Source organism: Ammodytes marinus (assembly GCF_949987685.1).
Source record: "Ammodytes marinus genome assembly, chromosome: 18".
Classification (NCBI taxonomy): Eukaryota; Metazoa; Chordata; class Actinopteri; order Uranoscopiformes; family Ammodytidae; genus Ammodytes; species Ammodytes marinus.
In genome coordinates this window covers 24,423,078-24,441,333 of record NC_137222.1, presented here as the reverse complement: position 1 = coordinate 24,441,333, position 18,256 = coordinate 24,423,078, and the positions used below count along the sequence as shown (strand labels likewise).

General features: G+C 39.9%; 1 protein-coding gene across 2 annotated transcripts in view; it reads left to right on the top strand.

Annotated features, from left to right (window-relative positions):
- Positions 1-18,256, top strand: part of LOC307265089 (ras-specific guanine nucleotide-releasing factor RalGPS1-like) — a 112,451-nt gene that overhangs the window by 1,138 nt on the left and 93,057 nt on the right. Inside the window, exons 2-4 of one of the 2 annotated variants that reach the window (XM_080046663.1) lie at positions 9,599-9,738; positions 12,520-12,624; positions 16,034-16,084. In XM_080046663.1, the coding sequence (XP_079902789.1) occupies positions 9,682-9,738; positions 12,520-12,624; positions 16,034-16,084 (213 nt within the window). In that variant the 5' untranslated portion in view covers positions 9,599-9,681. Of the gene's footprint in view, positions 1-9,598; positions 9,739-12,519; positions 12,625-16,033; positions 16,085-18,256 lie in introns of those variants that run through there. The other variant, XM_080046664.1, reaches the window with a different exon arrangement.

Sequence of the window (18,256 nt, the reverse complement as noted above, 5' to 3'; positions counted from 1 at the left end):
GTTTATTATTGGGCCTAAAGCAGTGATGTGTGTGAGTGACCCTCCACCCAGCCTTTACTAAACACCCCTGCAGTGTCACACTTGTGGGCCTACATGAACATGCTAGGGGACAGCAGCAAAACGTTCATATAGATTGTGTTCTACACTGATGTAGTTCACCCTAAAAAGAACAAATCAGTGACATAAAGTGTGCAATACTGACTGTTACATTTAGTCTATATACCAAGTCTAACAAATGCAAAAAATACCAAAATATTAGATCATTAGGCTACATGACATGTCATTTAGCAGACGCTTTTATCCAAAGCAACTTACAACTGGAGCACACATTCATACACCGATAGTAGCAGCACCTACCACGCAGGGTGCAAGCTAACTATCAGGAGACATTTAGGGTTCAGTGTCTTGCTCAGGGACACTTGGACATGTGGCGGAGAGACTGGGGATCGAACCACCGACTGTGGGTCCACCACCTTATCCACTTCGCCACAGTCCCCATCATCACGATTCCTATAAGAATGGTAGTCCAATAAAATAATTCCAAATGCTATTTAAACTGCTGTCTTACTGTAATAGGCTAAATCAACTCTTGAGAAGCACATTTTATTCTATATACCTGACTCTAAATGATATGATTTTATAGTGTAAGAGCCATGTATTCCATTTGTATGTGGAAGGCCACAGCAGGTCATTTAAGTTCATGCAAGTAAACACATGGGTTGCTGATTTAGAATGAGGCTCATTAACCTCACCTGAAATACCATCTCACTGAGTTAATATTATTCTTTCATGTAGCATATACTTAAGAATACATTTTGTGTCAGGCATACTGGTTGTTCTCTGTGCAGAATCCATTCTTGTGTTGATGCAGTGTTTACTGTACCCTGATGGGTACGTGATAAATGCAGTATGCTTCAGAGTAGGACAGCTCTTTAACATGCTGCAGTGTCAGGCTGTGTTCGGAAAGCCAAGAGTAAAGGAAATCTCAGAGGATCTCAGGAATAGAGTTGTGATGTTTCAAATTTGTCTGGGGACAGCTATAAATTGATTTAAAAAAAGTTTGAGCTCCATCGATCCACCGTGAGGCAAATCATCTACAAATGGAGAGCTTTAAGAGTGACTGAACATCTGCCTAGAAGTAGACTTCCTTCAAAAATATCCACAAGCGCCACAAGAAAAGTGATTTTTCAGTTAAAAGCCAACCCAAACATTACATGTAGTGATTTGCAGACCTCTCTTGCAGCATCTGGGACAGATGTGCAGGTTCCACAATGAGAAGAAAACTCAGTCAAAATGGCATTCATGGGAGGGTTGTTGAAGAACCCTCCCATGAAAGGGAGGGTTCTTCAACAAAAAAAGTTCAATTCATCAATTTGTGGTGACTTTTTAAAGCATGGCCTCTATTGATGAACTGTCCTTGAAGCTGTGTGGACCCTCCGCCGTACATCATGGCTGTCCCATAGATGTCCTCATACACTCCCTCAGTCTCTGCACATTGTAAATTCAGCTGCTCTTCTGTAGCAACATGAAAATACACAGAGATGAGCGTACTGTTGTTCATTCTCTAACAGTGTCCTTTATTTACCTCTGTGTCGGAGAGACCCAGGCCTTCATTCATTATTTGGGACAGGTTTGTGTTGGAGACAGCCCACTATTTTATAATTTAACCTGTTCCCCAGTTAATGCAAACTCAGCACTTCCATCAGCATTTCCCCACTGTGTGTCAGAGCCCTAACCCTTTTAAAGATACTAGGTTTTTCACATGAACAATGACAGGAGGGGTTGAGTTGGTGATAGATTAACAGTGATCAGTAGTATGGCGAATAAGGGTGTTTCACACTCGGTCCCTTTCAGCCCTCAAAAAGAAATGAGACCTCGTAGTCTGCATTTATTTTCTTGTATATGTGAACACTCCGAAGGGACCCAGACCAGTCTGAAGTGAACCGTACTCAGGATGTGGTCTGAGTTAGGTTCACTTCAAGTCTGCGTTGCGGTTCTCTCCATTTGTGCAATGATTTATTTATTTTTTTAAAGATATTTTTTTTGGCATTTTTCATGCTTTATTGATAGAGACAGAGGTGAAATGGGGCAGAGAGGGGAGTGACATGCAGAGAATGACCACGGGCGGGAATCGAACCCGGGTCTGCCGCTGGGCCCCATGATGAGGATTTCTGATTTATTGCAATTTAGTTTGAGGAAGTTGTGTTGAATCCAGGTTTTGACATCAGTGAGGCAGGTGGTGAGGGTGCAATGGGTGGCTGCAGAGATGGTGTTGGTGGAGAGGTAGATCTGAGTGTCATCAGCGTAACAGTGGAAATGGAGGCCATGTTGACGGAGGATTTGACCGAGTGGGAGGATGTAGATGATGAAAAGTAGGGAATCAAGTACAGAACCCTGGGGGACACCATGAGTGACTGGGGAGGTGGGGGATTTGCAGTTGTTGACTGAAATGAATTGGCGTCTGTCAGAGGGATAGGAAATGAACCAGGTGAGAGCGGTGCCAGTGATGCCAAGTGAGGACTGGAGGCGGGAGATGAGGATGGAGTGGTTGATTGTATCGAAGGCGGCGCTGAGGTCAAGGAGGATAAGGATGGAGAGGGAACCATGATATCATCACCGTAGCATTGATGAAGTATTGTCCAAGGCCCAAAATGTTGGTATTAGATTTCACAAGTTGTAAGAAAAAGTGGAGTTGGTATGGATGGTTAGAGAAATTGATTCATGTAAAAATGGCGATTCCCATCTTCTGTAATATTGAATCAATTCATAATTTGCAAAAATCTATGGAACAAATTTATAGCCTATTATTATTATTATTATTATTATTATTATTATTATTATTATTATTATTATTATTATTATTATTATTATTATTATTATTATTATTATTATTATTATTATTATTATTATTATTATTATTATTATATATTTTTTTAAATATGTATTTTGCTGCCGCTGGTAATGTTGACTTGCCCTAAAATGACATGCATTTCAAGCTTAACATCACTGTTTTGAATTGGGAATCGTTTTGAGTCGAGAATTAATTTTGAATCGAATATGACCTCAGGAATCGAATTCCAAAAGATCCACAGCCCTAGTTGATATCCTTTGAGGAAAGTGAGGCACTCCCTTAAAAGCAGCAAATTCATGTAGATTACGTTCATGTTGTTGACAGTGTATACGGTTTATTCTTGAACTTTAGTCTGACTCAATCGAGTGTATATATCTGAAGGCTTTGCTTTAAAGTTAAAAATGTAATAAAGATTGATCTGAAGGATATAGGATTTGTCTTGATCTGCATTTGTTTCTGTATTGGAGAAATTAACTAAGAAAAGTTACACAGACTAGGGCTGGGCAACTAATCCAGACCCTGTAGTCTCCTGATATTGATTTGAGGTCAAATGGCCCGGCACTAACACAGACCTTCAGGGGGTTCTGTTTTTACCATTCTGCCAAAAAGAAAAAGAAGTTACATTGTAACCATGGCTTCCTATGAACAGTGTATGTGCCCAGGAGAAACCAGTAAGAAACACCATCTGTTGTTCACTCATCCATGTGTCAGTCACCACTTACCCACTGTCCTGCAAACTGCAGTTTTAGCTCCAAGCAAAGCTGCACATGTTCAGTGGTAGGGACAAACAGCTGTAGGTGTTTCCCTTACTTTATTTAGTGTACTAATCTGTATCTCTACAGGATGTCCCATAAAAGGAATTGGTGATGAAATTCATGCAAGTCATGAACTTGATTCTGATTTCTCTGGTGGGACATTTAGTGAATGCTAGCACCCAAGTTTGCATCAGAATGAATCTTTCATTTGTTAAGGTGTGTTCTATTGCACACATCACAGTAAAAAGAGAGTTCAATGTTGGGTAGTTTTCTGGTATTCTTGGTAAAAGTCATTTTCCTCTTCTAAACAGCTGAGCCTCCCACATATCCCTCAAGGATTTGGAATCACCCAGGAACTCCTACATGTGCTGTCTGCTGGTTTACACCATGGACATACTGTATAAAGAAATGGACAATCGGATGGAAAACCATTGAAACATGGTGCCCATTCATTTCTATGAAAGCTGCTCATTGGCGCAGCGCAACATCAAGGATAGAATTCTTCCGCATTTACTTCCGCATCATGGGAGCCTAGCCACGCCCTAGCACGCATGACGCGCAGTGTACGTTTCATGAGGTAGAGGCATCATGGACCTATGAAGAAAGAGAGTGGCGTGCGTAGCGGACTGGTAGCGGATGTAGCATTATTCTCATTCTGAAGCATTGTAAGCTAGAGGTCTGAGTGAGCACAGTTGCATTGTTTACCGACCATGGGAGTATAAGTCACTAACCCCCCGATGATTTGCTATATGTGATCTTTAAATTAAGTTAACAAGTTCTAAACAAAGATTTCTCCTGCCATCTGGTCAACACGTATTAGCTAATAAAAGCAAAACCAACTAGTGGGCTAGTGCTGTTTTGATAGCGTGTGTTGCATCTTTATAGGTCTATGGTGCTTAAGTTAACTATTGAAATCGACCAAACAAATGTTCAAATGCTTAAGTGAGCTTTTTAAAGTTTACTTATAAGACCAATTTCGCAGCTGTAAACGCAATTGCCTTATCAGAATAAGTATGAATTAGTTTTATTTTCCTGCCGTGAGGCTGGGCCGAAAACCGAAACATTTGTTTCACTACGACTCTGTTCAGCTGCCCACCCCTCCTTCTCCCGCAAAAACAAATGGCTAAAAGTTGAAACTCAAACGGCTAATAAAACGCTTGAGGTGGCGTTTTGAAATGAGAATGTATTAGTACATGGTCTAAGTATGAGCCTATGATTGATATCCAGAAATGTTTTGCGAAGACACAATCCTGTTCGCCGCTTGTAGTGTAGTGCACGGGGATATCTGCTTCCGGGCCACATGAAAATAAGCACCGCCCACAGCCCATCCATAGTGAAGGCTTTAAATGTATCATTTTCAATCCAAAGTCTCAAATGTATATACTGTTTTAAAGGGTGTATCTTTATTATTTTGTGTTTACTGATGAAGTACCGTTACCCTTAATTTTATTTGCAGCAGTCAGCCTACAACAGTGTGTGCACAACATTATTTATACATTTTAAATAATGAACAACACAACAAACGTAGCCTACTGAGTGAGTATTCAGACCAACAACAACCCTGAATATTAGAATTGTTAATTCTCTGCTTCTTACTTTGTGCTATGTGTTAGCTCTAATGGATTTGATCTCCTTGCCTAATAACATCACATTGTTCGTTGGTTCTATTTGTCCTATGACGTTTGGTCAATTCACCATTCAGTCAAGTCTTTTAGCCCCCCCCCCCCCCATACACAGGTCTGGCAGCAAGGCTGATTGTGAAGAAGGAAAGTCAGCAGGACTGGGACGAAGGATCAGAAGGATGAGGGGGAGTGAGTTGCAGAGACATGATAGAATTGGCCAAAGGGCACTTGGCTCTACTCTACCTAATTAGACTGGATTAGCCCAGGGACAGTCATTCTTGGGTTCACTGGGTGTACTGAACTACAGAATGTTGCATATGAACCAAATGTTGAAACTGTTCTTTTTACTATTCAAAAAAGGTGATCTTTCTCTTGAGAATAGCTAAACTAAATAGCTGTTATAAGTAGGGCTGGCCCGAATTATTCAAATATTCGAATACGCGTTCGGAAAATTAGTATTCGGAGCTTAAATTAGTATTCGGAGCTTCGTGTTTTTTTTTTTTTTTTTTTTTCCAACATATTTTTTGCAAGAAGCTAGTACTGCAATATAATGTCATCAAATAATTTTATATTTGGATATAAAAGTTAGTAATATTGTAGTAGTAGTATTGCTCATTTAGGAGGATATTACATCACTAAGTGTCATAGCGCATCCATTACTTCGCCTCTGAGCGCGTAAATCTTCAACAAAATATGCAGATACTGTCAAAATCGGTTCCAGGGAGTATATAGGGATTATTAACGTTTTTTTTTTTTTTTTTTTTTTTTTTTAAACATTTTTAATGTTGTTCTTGATGGTGTGTTTTTCTGGAACGAATATTCGCTCGGAAAAACCAACGAATATTCGGAAGCCTGAAAAATGGCATTCGGGCCAGCCCTAGTTATAAGACAGTTCTACTGATTTATTCCTTAAATTCCAAGAATAGTAGGGAGAGCACAACATAACTCTTAAAGGGACATCAGACAGAGCTGATGTGAAAACCTGAAGATAACTGGCTGCTATGAGATAATTTTCGACCCAGCCCGGTGATCTGAGATTACAGCCATAAAACCATGACTCATCCCCATCAACAGAATGTGAGCAATGACATGGCAAGAACATCAAGTTCAGCCTAGTGCAATAGGAATCTGACAGTCTTTTTACCCTTACCACCTGAAGTGCTAAGAGATAAGGCCACCAGTTTAAAACCAACGCTAATTCTTTTTTTTTAAAGATATTTTTTGGCATTTTTATGCTTTATTGATAGTGTAGAGACAGAGTTGAAATGGGGCAGAGAGGCCGCGGGCTAGAATCGAACCCGGGTCCGCTGCTGACCGAGGCACATGGGGGGGACGCCCTACCAACTGAGCTAAGGGCGCCCCCTCCAACGCTAATTATTATTTTTTTTTTTTTACTTTTAGTTTAGTGGTTTTATGGTTTTGTACATATGGACAAAAAAAACAGAATAAGTTAACGCATACAATACATACAACACCCAAACCCCTCTCTCCTCCCCCTCCCCCTCCCCCCTTCCTCTTCCCCCCTCCCTCACATAAACAGACAAGAAATACAGAAAAAAAAGTGAAACCCAACGCTAATTCTTAATATAAAGAATAACAGTAGGCAACACATTGATAACTAGGTGTGGGCCAAACAAAAAGATATTGCAATATATAATTGTAATTTCTCTTGTGACAGATGTCGATACATTAGCACCAAATATATATATATATATGTATATATGTTTTGTATCGTGGGTTACTTGCAGCATCCCACCTCTAGATAATGAGTGAGTTCTGACCTTGTTTATATGCATCTAAAACAAATTCTTAGCTTTGTTAATCAAACACCGAGACACTGGTTTGCATTGTCGTTATTCTTCAAACTGAAGAGCGATTTTGTGTGCAATAGTAACATGTTTAGATCATGCATAATTATTATTATTATTATTACATAATGCGTGATCTAAATGTAGTACATTTGATCACTGATTTGAAAATGATTTAAATGAAGGGCATGGAAAATAATAATATCGACTCATATCAAGGCACCCTGTGGAATTTTCAACACACTGACTAATAAACACGAATTCATGTCGTTGCTGAGGAAGGAAATGATGGGGCTGTTATTGTAGCAGGACTATTTCCATTGTTTCTCTCAATCGGTGTGTGCGTAAACAGATAAGTTAATGTGTAAAACAGTGTTAAAATGCGTTGTGAGATTTTGGAAATTTACATGATCTCTAACACTTGATAATTGTTAAAAAAAAGAACTATAAGTTTAACAGGCTATCCTTTGGCCAAATTGCTGTACATTTGGTCTCTTACATGATGAGGAGGTTGCATTGATTGGCTGACCTGTTATAATACGGTTGTTGTCTGCTCATATCAGTTCTGAGTTTGACACACATTTTGCAGACCATAGATTTCACAAAGATGGACAACTGAAACATTTGAGTGAAATACCCCTTTGTGTAGACATGCCGTTAGTCTTGCTTAGATGTGTAGTTTTGATGAGGATCTCGTAACATTCCAACAACCTGTGTGTGTGTGTGTGTAGGCATGGCATTGTTGTAAGATAATTAATTGTAATTGGATCATTGAATGAACATGTGCACAAGCTGTTGGCTGTAGGTTGATGTATTTGTATCATCATGCCTGGCTGGCTGACCTCTCCTCGTCCTCCTGTTTTGTTTATTTCATCCGATCATTCTATTCCTCTCTCTGCACACATTACGAACCCCGCTCAGCATAACGCCACATTACTATTCCTCTGTCCATAGTTAATGAGCTAGTCTTTGATGCCAGTGTGCCAGTGTAGAGCAGTGATTCCCAAACCCCTGGTTCGTGGACCCGTTTGTACTGGGCCTTGAAATATTTCCAGAAATGATTATATATGTTATATATTATAATATATATTTTCTATTATTATAATTTTTTTTGGTGGTTATTTTTCAAATCTATTCCATCCAAAACGTAAAAAAATGGGTGTGAAGTAGCAGGTAATATGCCCATAGTACAGAGATGAGATGAGCGGGCCGTGCATCAGCAAACCCCCCGGCCCGTTTCATTGCGGACTGTTCGGGTTAAAGGAAGGTTGATGTCCAACCAGACATTACTTGCAGTGCGACACAACATTCAGCTCACCCTGGAGCAGTTTTTTACATTTTACATTGCATAGTAGTCCATCAACAACCAAAAAATCAAGTGTTTAGAAAAGTGACAAAGTAAATATTTAAAACAATCCCTATGCATGCTAACAGTTTGCGCTCTATATACTGAATCCTTGTTTAGAAGGAAGTGTGCTGGAAAATGTCAGGTGTCCTAAACATTTGTAGTGGTTTACTACTTTTAGAATGTGTGTAAGTTGCAGATAATGCAACAAGAGGAAGCAGAGGGTTTTCCCTCCACTTCCGGCTATCAATAAAATAAAATAATTCAAAATAATTCAAACTTCACTTCTTACGGGGCACTATCTGGGTTTAACTAGGAAATCGATAGCTTTTAGAAATCAGTCTCATAAATGCAACTATTCATTTGGAAGTCTGATTTATGATTAAATCAATAACCATAACCAAATCACCACAGAACCAACTATTTTCTCCAGGGAAGCTTAGACTGTCCTATTAGTTCACTAACTGTGTGTCACACACATTTCCCAGTTCACTCCAAATCTCTCTTGCTTTATCTGGAACAGGCATGGGAGTTGGAAATGTTTGCGTATGGCACAAGTTTTATTCATCTTTTGGATAACATTTCCTAAGACAGAAAAAATACTTGAGTTTTAGCATAACAAAGGGGAAGTCTTTGCCGTGACCTTTTTTAAAAGACTAGATCAATGCAGAAGAGTTTTGTATTCCTGTGTTGTATGCCTAGAAGTGCATTGTGTTCAGTATGTGTTTCCAGGCTGTGGAATAGCTGACTGTACCAGTGCATGCACAGTGTATCATAGTGATCCTTTACACATGCAGGCCTTCAGTTGTCCGTTAGAGGGCGTCCTGGGACTGACTACTGCCGCTGCTTACCTGCGTGTCTTGGCCTTAACTTATTAGTGCCATGCTTCAGAATATCTGAGCCACGTCTTAATAACTGAACCGGTGTAGAACTTGAGGACAGAAACAATATGCACCAGACCAGTTTGTGTATGCAAATGTGTGTGCAGATTGTGTTTTGTCACTGTGCATATGGAACAATGAATATTTCTTATTGTTGTAAGAGTGTATCGTCACATTGAAGAACTCATATAATCACATAAAGAAGAAGGTGTTCATAATTATTTTCAAACTGAGTGAAAACGTTGTTATTTGATAAGCTAAGAAGCTAATGAAATGAAATAAATATGATTGGAAAAAAAAAACAAGCATGTTGATCCTTGTGTCCTGTGTTTTTAGGCATGGATGAGAGGTTATGTGTGCCCCCCACCTGAAGCCCCCTACTGCCCAGACCTGTGCATCCCACCGGTCCCTCTGTGAGCATGTATCGCAGGAACGGACTCTCGGATGGCACCAGCATCAACTCATTCACCTCGGAGGTAAGAGCTAGCTGCTGTAGTCTACTGTGCATGGCTGAGGCGTTTGGATTGGTGAGTTAGAATATGCAGAGGGTGTGTGACTTTAAATGTTTACCGGTATATGTCTCAGGTTTGTGTATGCAGGGTGGGGTTTATTAGCCTGGTACCGCCCGCCTACCTACTTCTGCACAATTTTTATTTCTCGTCAGTAGTCTGGGTCCGCGGTATATATTCGCGGGTTTTCTCCTGTAGATTTTTTACCGGTCCAATCAGCGAACAGAGGGAGTGGCTGAGAACAATTAAGTACGCTAGTTTCAGTTGCAGAAGCCGGCGCATGCCATACGTCACGACCAAACGTTATGCAATTGGTTGGCAGATCCAGAGTGGCACTGGGCAGATCCAATAGTTTTAAATTTCAACAGACACCCCGCCTTCAAGTGAGTGAACGTTTGTCAATCGAACGATTCCAGACCTTCTGTACAAATGAAATGAAGTACGACGGTCTGGTAGGACCAGGCTAGGGGTTTATTGGTTTTGATGTTAAATGTGTGCTTGACACCATTCTGGAATATTTAACAAGGTATTACTGTTAATTATGTATTTGTTTGGAATATATTGTATGTATGTCAATCCTAATGGTGGAAGCACGAAAAAATTCAATAAATCAAATTGGTTCATTTCATCTCCTGTCTCTTCAGGCCTGACTGTTTTTTGTAAATGTTGGTCTGTCACTTTAGTTTCAACCTTCTAATTGTTTACAAAAAACTTCAGTCCAAATGTATTTTCACAAGTAAAACATGATTAAAATCCCTTAAAAATGACACTTTTCTACACATACATGGCAGGAATGGGATTAGTTGTTGCTTTTAGCTGAAGGAGCAGACATACAATCAACCTCCTAAAATACATATATGGGATCATGTGATAAAACAACAAAAAAAGACAGAATAAATTCCATAGTTATAAGACATTTTAAATTGTCTCATCTTACATCATATTTATTTATTTATTCATATGTCAGCAAATCTTATGAAACAATCTAATCTTATGTGTTTATTCACCATGGCAAAAGTTGCTCATTCCATCCTTTTGGTTGAAATGAAAGGCAGGGCAAAAACAAGTCTGTATTTTCCCCACCTGTGTACCACCACCACACCCTAAGAATCTAAAAATGACTTGTGCACATGTCTTCTTGTAAACCTATTGTTCCTCTTTTCAAGTGGTATTTAATTAAAAGTTCTATCCATTTTATTCTGACGACAAAAGCAGACTGAATCAAGGCTATATAAACAGGCAGTGTGTGTGTGTGTGTGTGTGTGTGTGTGTGTGTGTGTGCAAGAGCAAACTCCACTGGGACACACATCAAAACATGATGGCCCCATATAGTTAACAGTGGTCAGAGACTCTACAGAGAACATGTAAATTAAGATCACTAGGAAAACCCCTCTTAAACCTCATCATATATTCCCTAACATTCCCATGTGTGTGTTGAATGCTGACATGAGAAAGGGAACTTTGATTCAATGCGAGTACCCTAAAATTCAGGTATTTTGGAAAAATTGTTTATCACGGTTGGTTTAAAGTATCTTACCATTGAGGCCAACAATGTGTGTACTTGGAATACATCCTGTGGAATTTATCAGAACAACGAAGCAAGTGAAAATGATTGATTTTGGGCTTCTCCAAGCAAGGAGAATAATTAGCCTATGTTGGAAAAATGTAGAACCACCATCATTTGACATGTGTAAAAGAGAGTGTTTTGGGCTGCAGAGAAATATTGAACATTTATTGTTAAAGGTAAACAGAAAGAGTTTGTTTGCATTTGGGACTCATAACTGTCCCTCTTGGCCAAAAAAACATGTAATACTAACTGAAAAAGAAATAGAACTTTTATTAACCCTGCCTGTTGTGGAGAGAGATTATATTCTGGTAAGAAATAGCTTAGAAGCCGCTGTGGTGCATCTGGTAAAAATGCGCAGAGGATGTATAGTCCAAATGGGGTTTAATGAAAGAATGCAGAATAAACATTGGTGGTTCACAACTGTTGGTATGAGTGTGGTTCTGTAAATAAACAAATACAGAAAGTATACTTAGCCATACATAATACAATGCTGCTTATAAACACCAGGTTAATAACACTATTACAGTCAAACAGTAATATAAAACATAACAGCGATCTCTTAAATAATTAAATAATATGCGTTCACATGTTACATGCTGGCGTTCCATTCACATATTATACAGTACAAAGACGCTAGTAATGGCGATCTAACAATCAACATGAAACGCCCTTACATAAGCATAAAGGGGAAACATACTTACAGGTATATGAACGCACACAATACCAGAATAATCAACAGTTCAAACACACGGCCAACTCTCAGGCCGTCCGCGCAGAAGTCCAATATCACACTGTTCCCTCAGCAACTAGCCTACATCACCCGCTCGCTCTCTAATTAGATGCACGAGAGGAGACGTCAGGTGTGCATGCACCGAAAGCATGACCATACGTTAACACTGGCCGCTCACGTGAACAGCTGTAGCAACTAACCAACGGCCCTTTACAACACTGCCTTTTGATTCTTTTTCCATTGATAAATAAAAATAAATGTGAACCTGCTGTGACTGTATACGGGTATTTAAATGTTTTGGTAGCAAGGTCAAAGACATTTTGGTATTCCAATGCATCAAGTGTTTGTGTATAAAGAGAATTTAGGCATTACATGGATGATTAGTTGACTTGTTACTGCTACACAGGTAAAATAGCAGTTGATAGTCAATGTGTGTGTGTGTCTCTCTCAGGCTAGCAGCAGCTCTGATTCTCTGGATGGACCCTGTGTGGACTATGCCAAGAGCTACGATGCTGTCATCTTTGACGTGTGTAAGGTGACACCTGGGGAGTTTGCTGTGAGTACACTTCAAATGTCATTCAGTATCACGTCTGTAGGACTCAATCATACTATCAGAGTAGTTTAAGGTGGAGTCAGTGGGTCTAGAGAACGCTTGTTGTCAATCACAGAGATTATCTCCTCCCGATCCGCTACCTGTCTGTACATGGTGTTTAATAAACAGCCTAGGCTCTGTAAACTGGTATGCAAATAAAGGGAATGTCAACAAAGGGTGTCTACCGTGGTCTCCAACATGTCAGTTTACAGAGCCTAGGCTGTGGATTTGTACTGGATTTTTTTTATCCGCTCACACACAGTAGGGACAGGTAGCGGATCATGACAAAGTGATTTTGATATTAAACGTTCTACAGAATAGCTGACTACACCTTTAACCGGCAAAGCTATTATGCATGTTAATGAGAGGCAGTTGAAGGCTCTCCGATTAAAAAATAAAATAAAAATAGATGCTAATAGCTCAGGTGTATAAGCAGCTGTTGCACTGTTGTAGGCACTGAATTCTTACACAGCTGAAGGAAAACACAAGTCAAAACTCTGACTATGGGTCAATAGGGGCACATGTTAAAAGGTTTCTCGGCCACTTGGCGCTTACCGTGCTCAAAACGTGCATACCAGCCGCTTTTGTTCCTACCACTGTGCTTATGTTAGTAAGTCAGAACCATTCTAAACTGATGGGCGCGTGCCCGATTTCTTCCATCGGCGTACAGAAACGCCCTCATTTCTCTATAAGGAAATCAGTTTGCCAACAATAAAAAAAAAAAAAACTCAACTAAACTGTTATATTCTCTGTCTCATTCTCTCTGTCTGTCTGTCTCTCTCTCTCGCTCTCTCTCGCGTCTCTGCTTGAACTGATATCCTTCAAAAATATCAACAAACACCAAGAAAAGTGATTTTTCAGGTAAAAGCCAACCCAAACATTACATGTAGTGATTTGCAGACCTCTCTTGCAGCATCTTCTTATTGTGGAACCATGCACATCTGTCCCAGATGCTGCAAGAGAGGTCTGCACATCTCTAGATGTAATGTGTGGGTTGGCTTTTACCTGAATTATCACTTTTCTTGCGACTCCTGTGGATATTTTTGAAGGAAGTCCACTTCTAGGCAGATTTTCAGTCACTTTTAGTGATCTCCATTTGTAGATAATTTGCGGTGGACCGATGGAGCGCAAACTTCCGAGACGAATTGTGTTCTCATAACTCTCTTCTTGAGGTCCTCTGATATTCCCTGTTGGTGATCCTTAACTGACCTGATTTGGTCTGATTTATCTAGGGCCGCCCAATTTCTTTCCTTAAGATATCTCATAACATTGATCCATTTCATCACTCAATTTGGCCCACCTGATTGTGTTGACCTGCTTGATTTAAGCAATGGAGGTCAGGGTTTACTAACTTTTCCTCATACTAAAGTTGGCAAATACTTAGTTTTATTTTAGTCTTTTGACTACACAATTGATTTCCTCCAAAAAAGTATGTGGAATTGATAATCACACATCTGTTATTTAATATAAAAAAATACTGGTATTAATCAAATTAATTAATAATGGTTAAACTCAATACAACAACAAAATGCTCAATAAGTTCAAATACTTTCAAGCAGCACTGTATAGTATACACAGTTGAGGACAACATTATTAGCCCCCCTATGAAATTTTAAGTTTGTCAAAATTTTCCCAAGCGTTTTTTTAACCGAGCAAGGAATTTTCAACATAGCATTTCTAAACATACTAGTTTTCTTTAGAGAGCATAAATTATCTCTATTTGCACACAATAACAGAATTATTTCACAAAAAAACAAAAACTACCAGGTTAAAAATGATTAGCTTCCCTGATGCTAAAAGTCAATTGTGTATCCTTTTTGCTGGTTAACAGCCTGCAGTCGAAGTCTCCTGAGCAATTCCAGCCCATTCTTCTTTGGCAAATCTCTCAAGCTCCTCCATATTTGATGGTCTTCTGGCATGGACTTTGGTCTTCAGTCCTCCCCACAGACTTTCAATGGGATTCAATTCAGGGCTTTGTGCAGGCCAGTCAATAACGTGTTACCGGTCCCAAGTGGCCAGGACGGTGGTAACAATTTGATGTTGAGAGCGATTCTGAAAAGCAGGTACATAGAAGTATATGAATGAAGCAACAATGCTTTGTGTACATCTTCCAAACTCCTTCTGGCGATGAAGTGGAAATGCCCCTCAACCATAGGAGTCCGGGCTGCAGCGCTCTCACTTTGGTTCCGCCCTTCCGTTTCACAGTACTAATGCTTTGCCTCACAACAAATATTTACTCCCGGTCCCCACAACAATAATAGACCGTAATAATAAGCGATAAATAAGTACTCAAAAATGTAAATGAATTGAAATAGTGGTCTGGTTTTGAGTGTACCACATACTTTTTGGTCTCCCGGAGGTAGTTCTTCACCAGATGCGACGTATGTTTTGGGTCGTTGTATGTTTTGAAGACAAAGCGATGACCCAGACCCAGTTTTGCTGCTGACTGCTTGAGGTTTTCTTTCAAAATCTTGAATCACATATCCTTCTTTCTTCCTGATTCCTTCCACCTTGAAGAGATTCCCAGTTCCAGACGCACTGAAGCATCCCCACAGCATAATACTCCCACCACCGTGTTTCACTGTGGGGACGGTGTTCTTTGGGTTGTACGCCTCACCCTTCTTTCTCCAAACATAAGCAGCGTCTATGTGGCCAAAGAGCTCTAGTTTTGTCTCATCTGACCAAAGGACGCGCTTCCAGTACACATAATCTTTTTCCAGGTTGTCCTTAGCATACTTCAGTCTGGCTTGAAGGTGTCTCTTATTCAGAAGTGGAGCTTTTCTTGGTCTGCAACCTCGTAGCCCATTCCTGTGCAGGGTTCTAGTTATTGTCTTCTTTGAGACTACAATTCCCGACGTGGTTTAAGTCGTTCACTAGTGTCTTGGCAGATGTTTCACAAAAAAGAGAAACAAAGTCAAAATCAAATAAACAACTAACATAACGTACTCTACAGGTTTCTAAGGACTTTCAATTACGTTACATTCACCCTGAATTTCATATGAATCATGTAATAACAGTACAGGAATCTTTCATCTTTATCTTTAAGTCAAGATTTAGTGATCATTGTAGGAAGCTTTAGGCACTTACACACAGGTTTTAGCATTCATCCAAGGTTGTTGCCACTTGGACTGAAACCTGACTTGGATCTCCAGCGTCAGACACACAGCAGCCCATGATACTCATTTGTCGTTAACGTAAGCATGGAGGCCATTCACTGACGCACAAGTCTTAAGCAGTTTATCCTAACCCATCATTTTCATATGTTTGTATTCTCCCACTATCATAATTTATACTTTTAGTGACGCCTTTCAGCTGTCATGTACTGTATGTATAAACCATTGAAAGATGACATGGATCTTTCTTGTTATTCCAGAGCCAAATCACCTTGATGGATGCACCAGTCTTCAAAGCCATACAGCCAGAGGTAAGAGGGAGCCATGTTGTCAAGTTTTTTGGTCCCCGGAGCATCATTTCCACTTGAAACTTGCTTCCAACATCACATTTTAATGGTGTAGGAAAAAAAACCAGGATTCCTGCTGTTGTGCTTTAACTGACTATTTAAGGTTTCAGTTTTCAAGACTTTGTTGCCATTTCAACATAGTCTTAAGACATTTGGTTGGAGTTCACATATAAACAACAAGAGCCCTCCCCACTCACACATAGTAACATCTTTAGGCCAGTGTTTTATAGACAGAAATAATTGCAGCATATTAGTGATTAAGAGTTGGAGGGCCTCTGGGTCTTTGCCATTGTAGATACTGGCTGTTCCACTTGAGATACTTTTCCGTCCGAGAGGAGCCCTGAAGAATATCTCGTCGCTTACTTTGTAGTGTAGATTTCAGAAGTGGGATGGAATATCCTGACCTGTCATTTTTGATGCAGTGCCCACCCATTTCTGTCCACGCGTTTCCTGTCTTGCGCTTGAGATGTTTCCACACCAGGCAGTTCTTCCAAAGGTGAAGATGCTCCTGATCCCCTCAGGATTAAACTGCATCATACCTTCCTGGGATATGGAACACTTTTTCAGCCATCTTAAAAAGTGCAGTCTTTGCTGAGCTTACTTTGGTTCTGTCGTAGTGTTGACTCATTTTTGAGAAGAGGAGATTGTTACACCCAAGAATTTGGGGTGCTCCGCCTGTTTAATTTCCTGACCATGTGCTACTTAAGGTAGATGGCTACTTTGTCTATTTTAATGGTTCTGGTAGTAAATCCGTATCATTTCTTGGTAACGATGAACCTGCCAACAGGGCGGCACATAGTTCTATAGCTCACACTTGTTATTTTTCTTGATCTTCCGCCACTTTTTTGTGTGCTACTCCTCCCTTGAAGATATCTGCAGAACATATGTGATGTCATGTCTCCCAAAGCTTTTTGAGCCAAACCCATATGGGGCGCAGCGTTAATCTGATTAAGCTCAGTCTTCTCTACAAAAAAAACATCTTGGAGCATAGACGTCTGTTGTGATAGATTTGACCTAATTTGCATAAACTGAAATACAGTCATGTGACCTTTTACTTTTTGGATTTTCAACCCATGATCACTAAATTTGACATACAGCATGAGGGCACTGACATACACGTGTTTACAATGTCAGTAAGATCGCCCCAAAGAAATTGCCGCCATTCACCAAAACGTCTTCATAAATGCGGAAGTTAGCTGCTAATTTGCCATAACTGTTTGACACAAAACTTGGTACTTATCTATAGAGTAATACGTTTACCCATTCAAAACAGATCTGCTCGTACTGCTGTGACTTAAGACCTACCTGTATTGTTCGGTTTTCAATATGGCTTCTGAGTATTATATGCATTTTGTTTTTGAGCTTGATACATACTTTGGTCAACTATGGCCGTTTCTAAATGTGCTGTATACAGTAAATACATTCTATCTTGAACTTTGACATTTGCACTTGAAGAGGAGTTCTTAGGAGGAGCAATTCTCTGTTATGATTTGCCTTGATCTCGTACAGAGCGTGTCTTATTTAAATGTGCTTCCATGTGCCAATGCGTTTGGCAATGAGTGTCTGCTTCGTGATGGCTTATCACATGAGAGATTTATACTTGTATTATTTTGACCTGAGAAAAAGCAACAGTGTTTTGATGGGAACTCCCTGAAGAAGAGCTCTTCTTCTTCACACATAACTTCTTCTAGTCCCCTCTGTTTCAAACCCTTCTAATGCTGCCATGATGGCCTTCACAGCTGCTGCCACTCAGCTGAACCTAGACCGGCCTTCGTGGTTGAACTGCCCACTGGAAAACCTGCTGCATGCACTTTGTTTCTCAATGAGACTTGTGTCAATGCACTGGCTTTGAATGAATTCCTTTCCAACACAGGCGTCTAGAAGCAGGCAGAGATGTTAAATACATCAGGGACTGAGAATTAGATGAATTATAGAATTAGCTTGAGATGAAGCCCTTTTCAAGCACACTGTGTCTGGTACGGTACACTCATCCATCATGGTTCCCAAATGCCTACAATAACGGCTCTAAAGCCAGGAGCTTTATTTTTTATTTATAACTAAGAACTGTTTCTTGCTTCCTACTTATCCTAACACATTCTGACCACATTCTGGCTCAGTAAATAACACTCAAAGTTC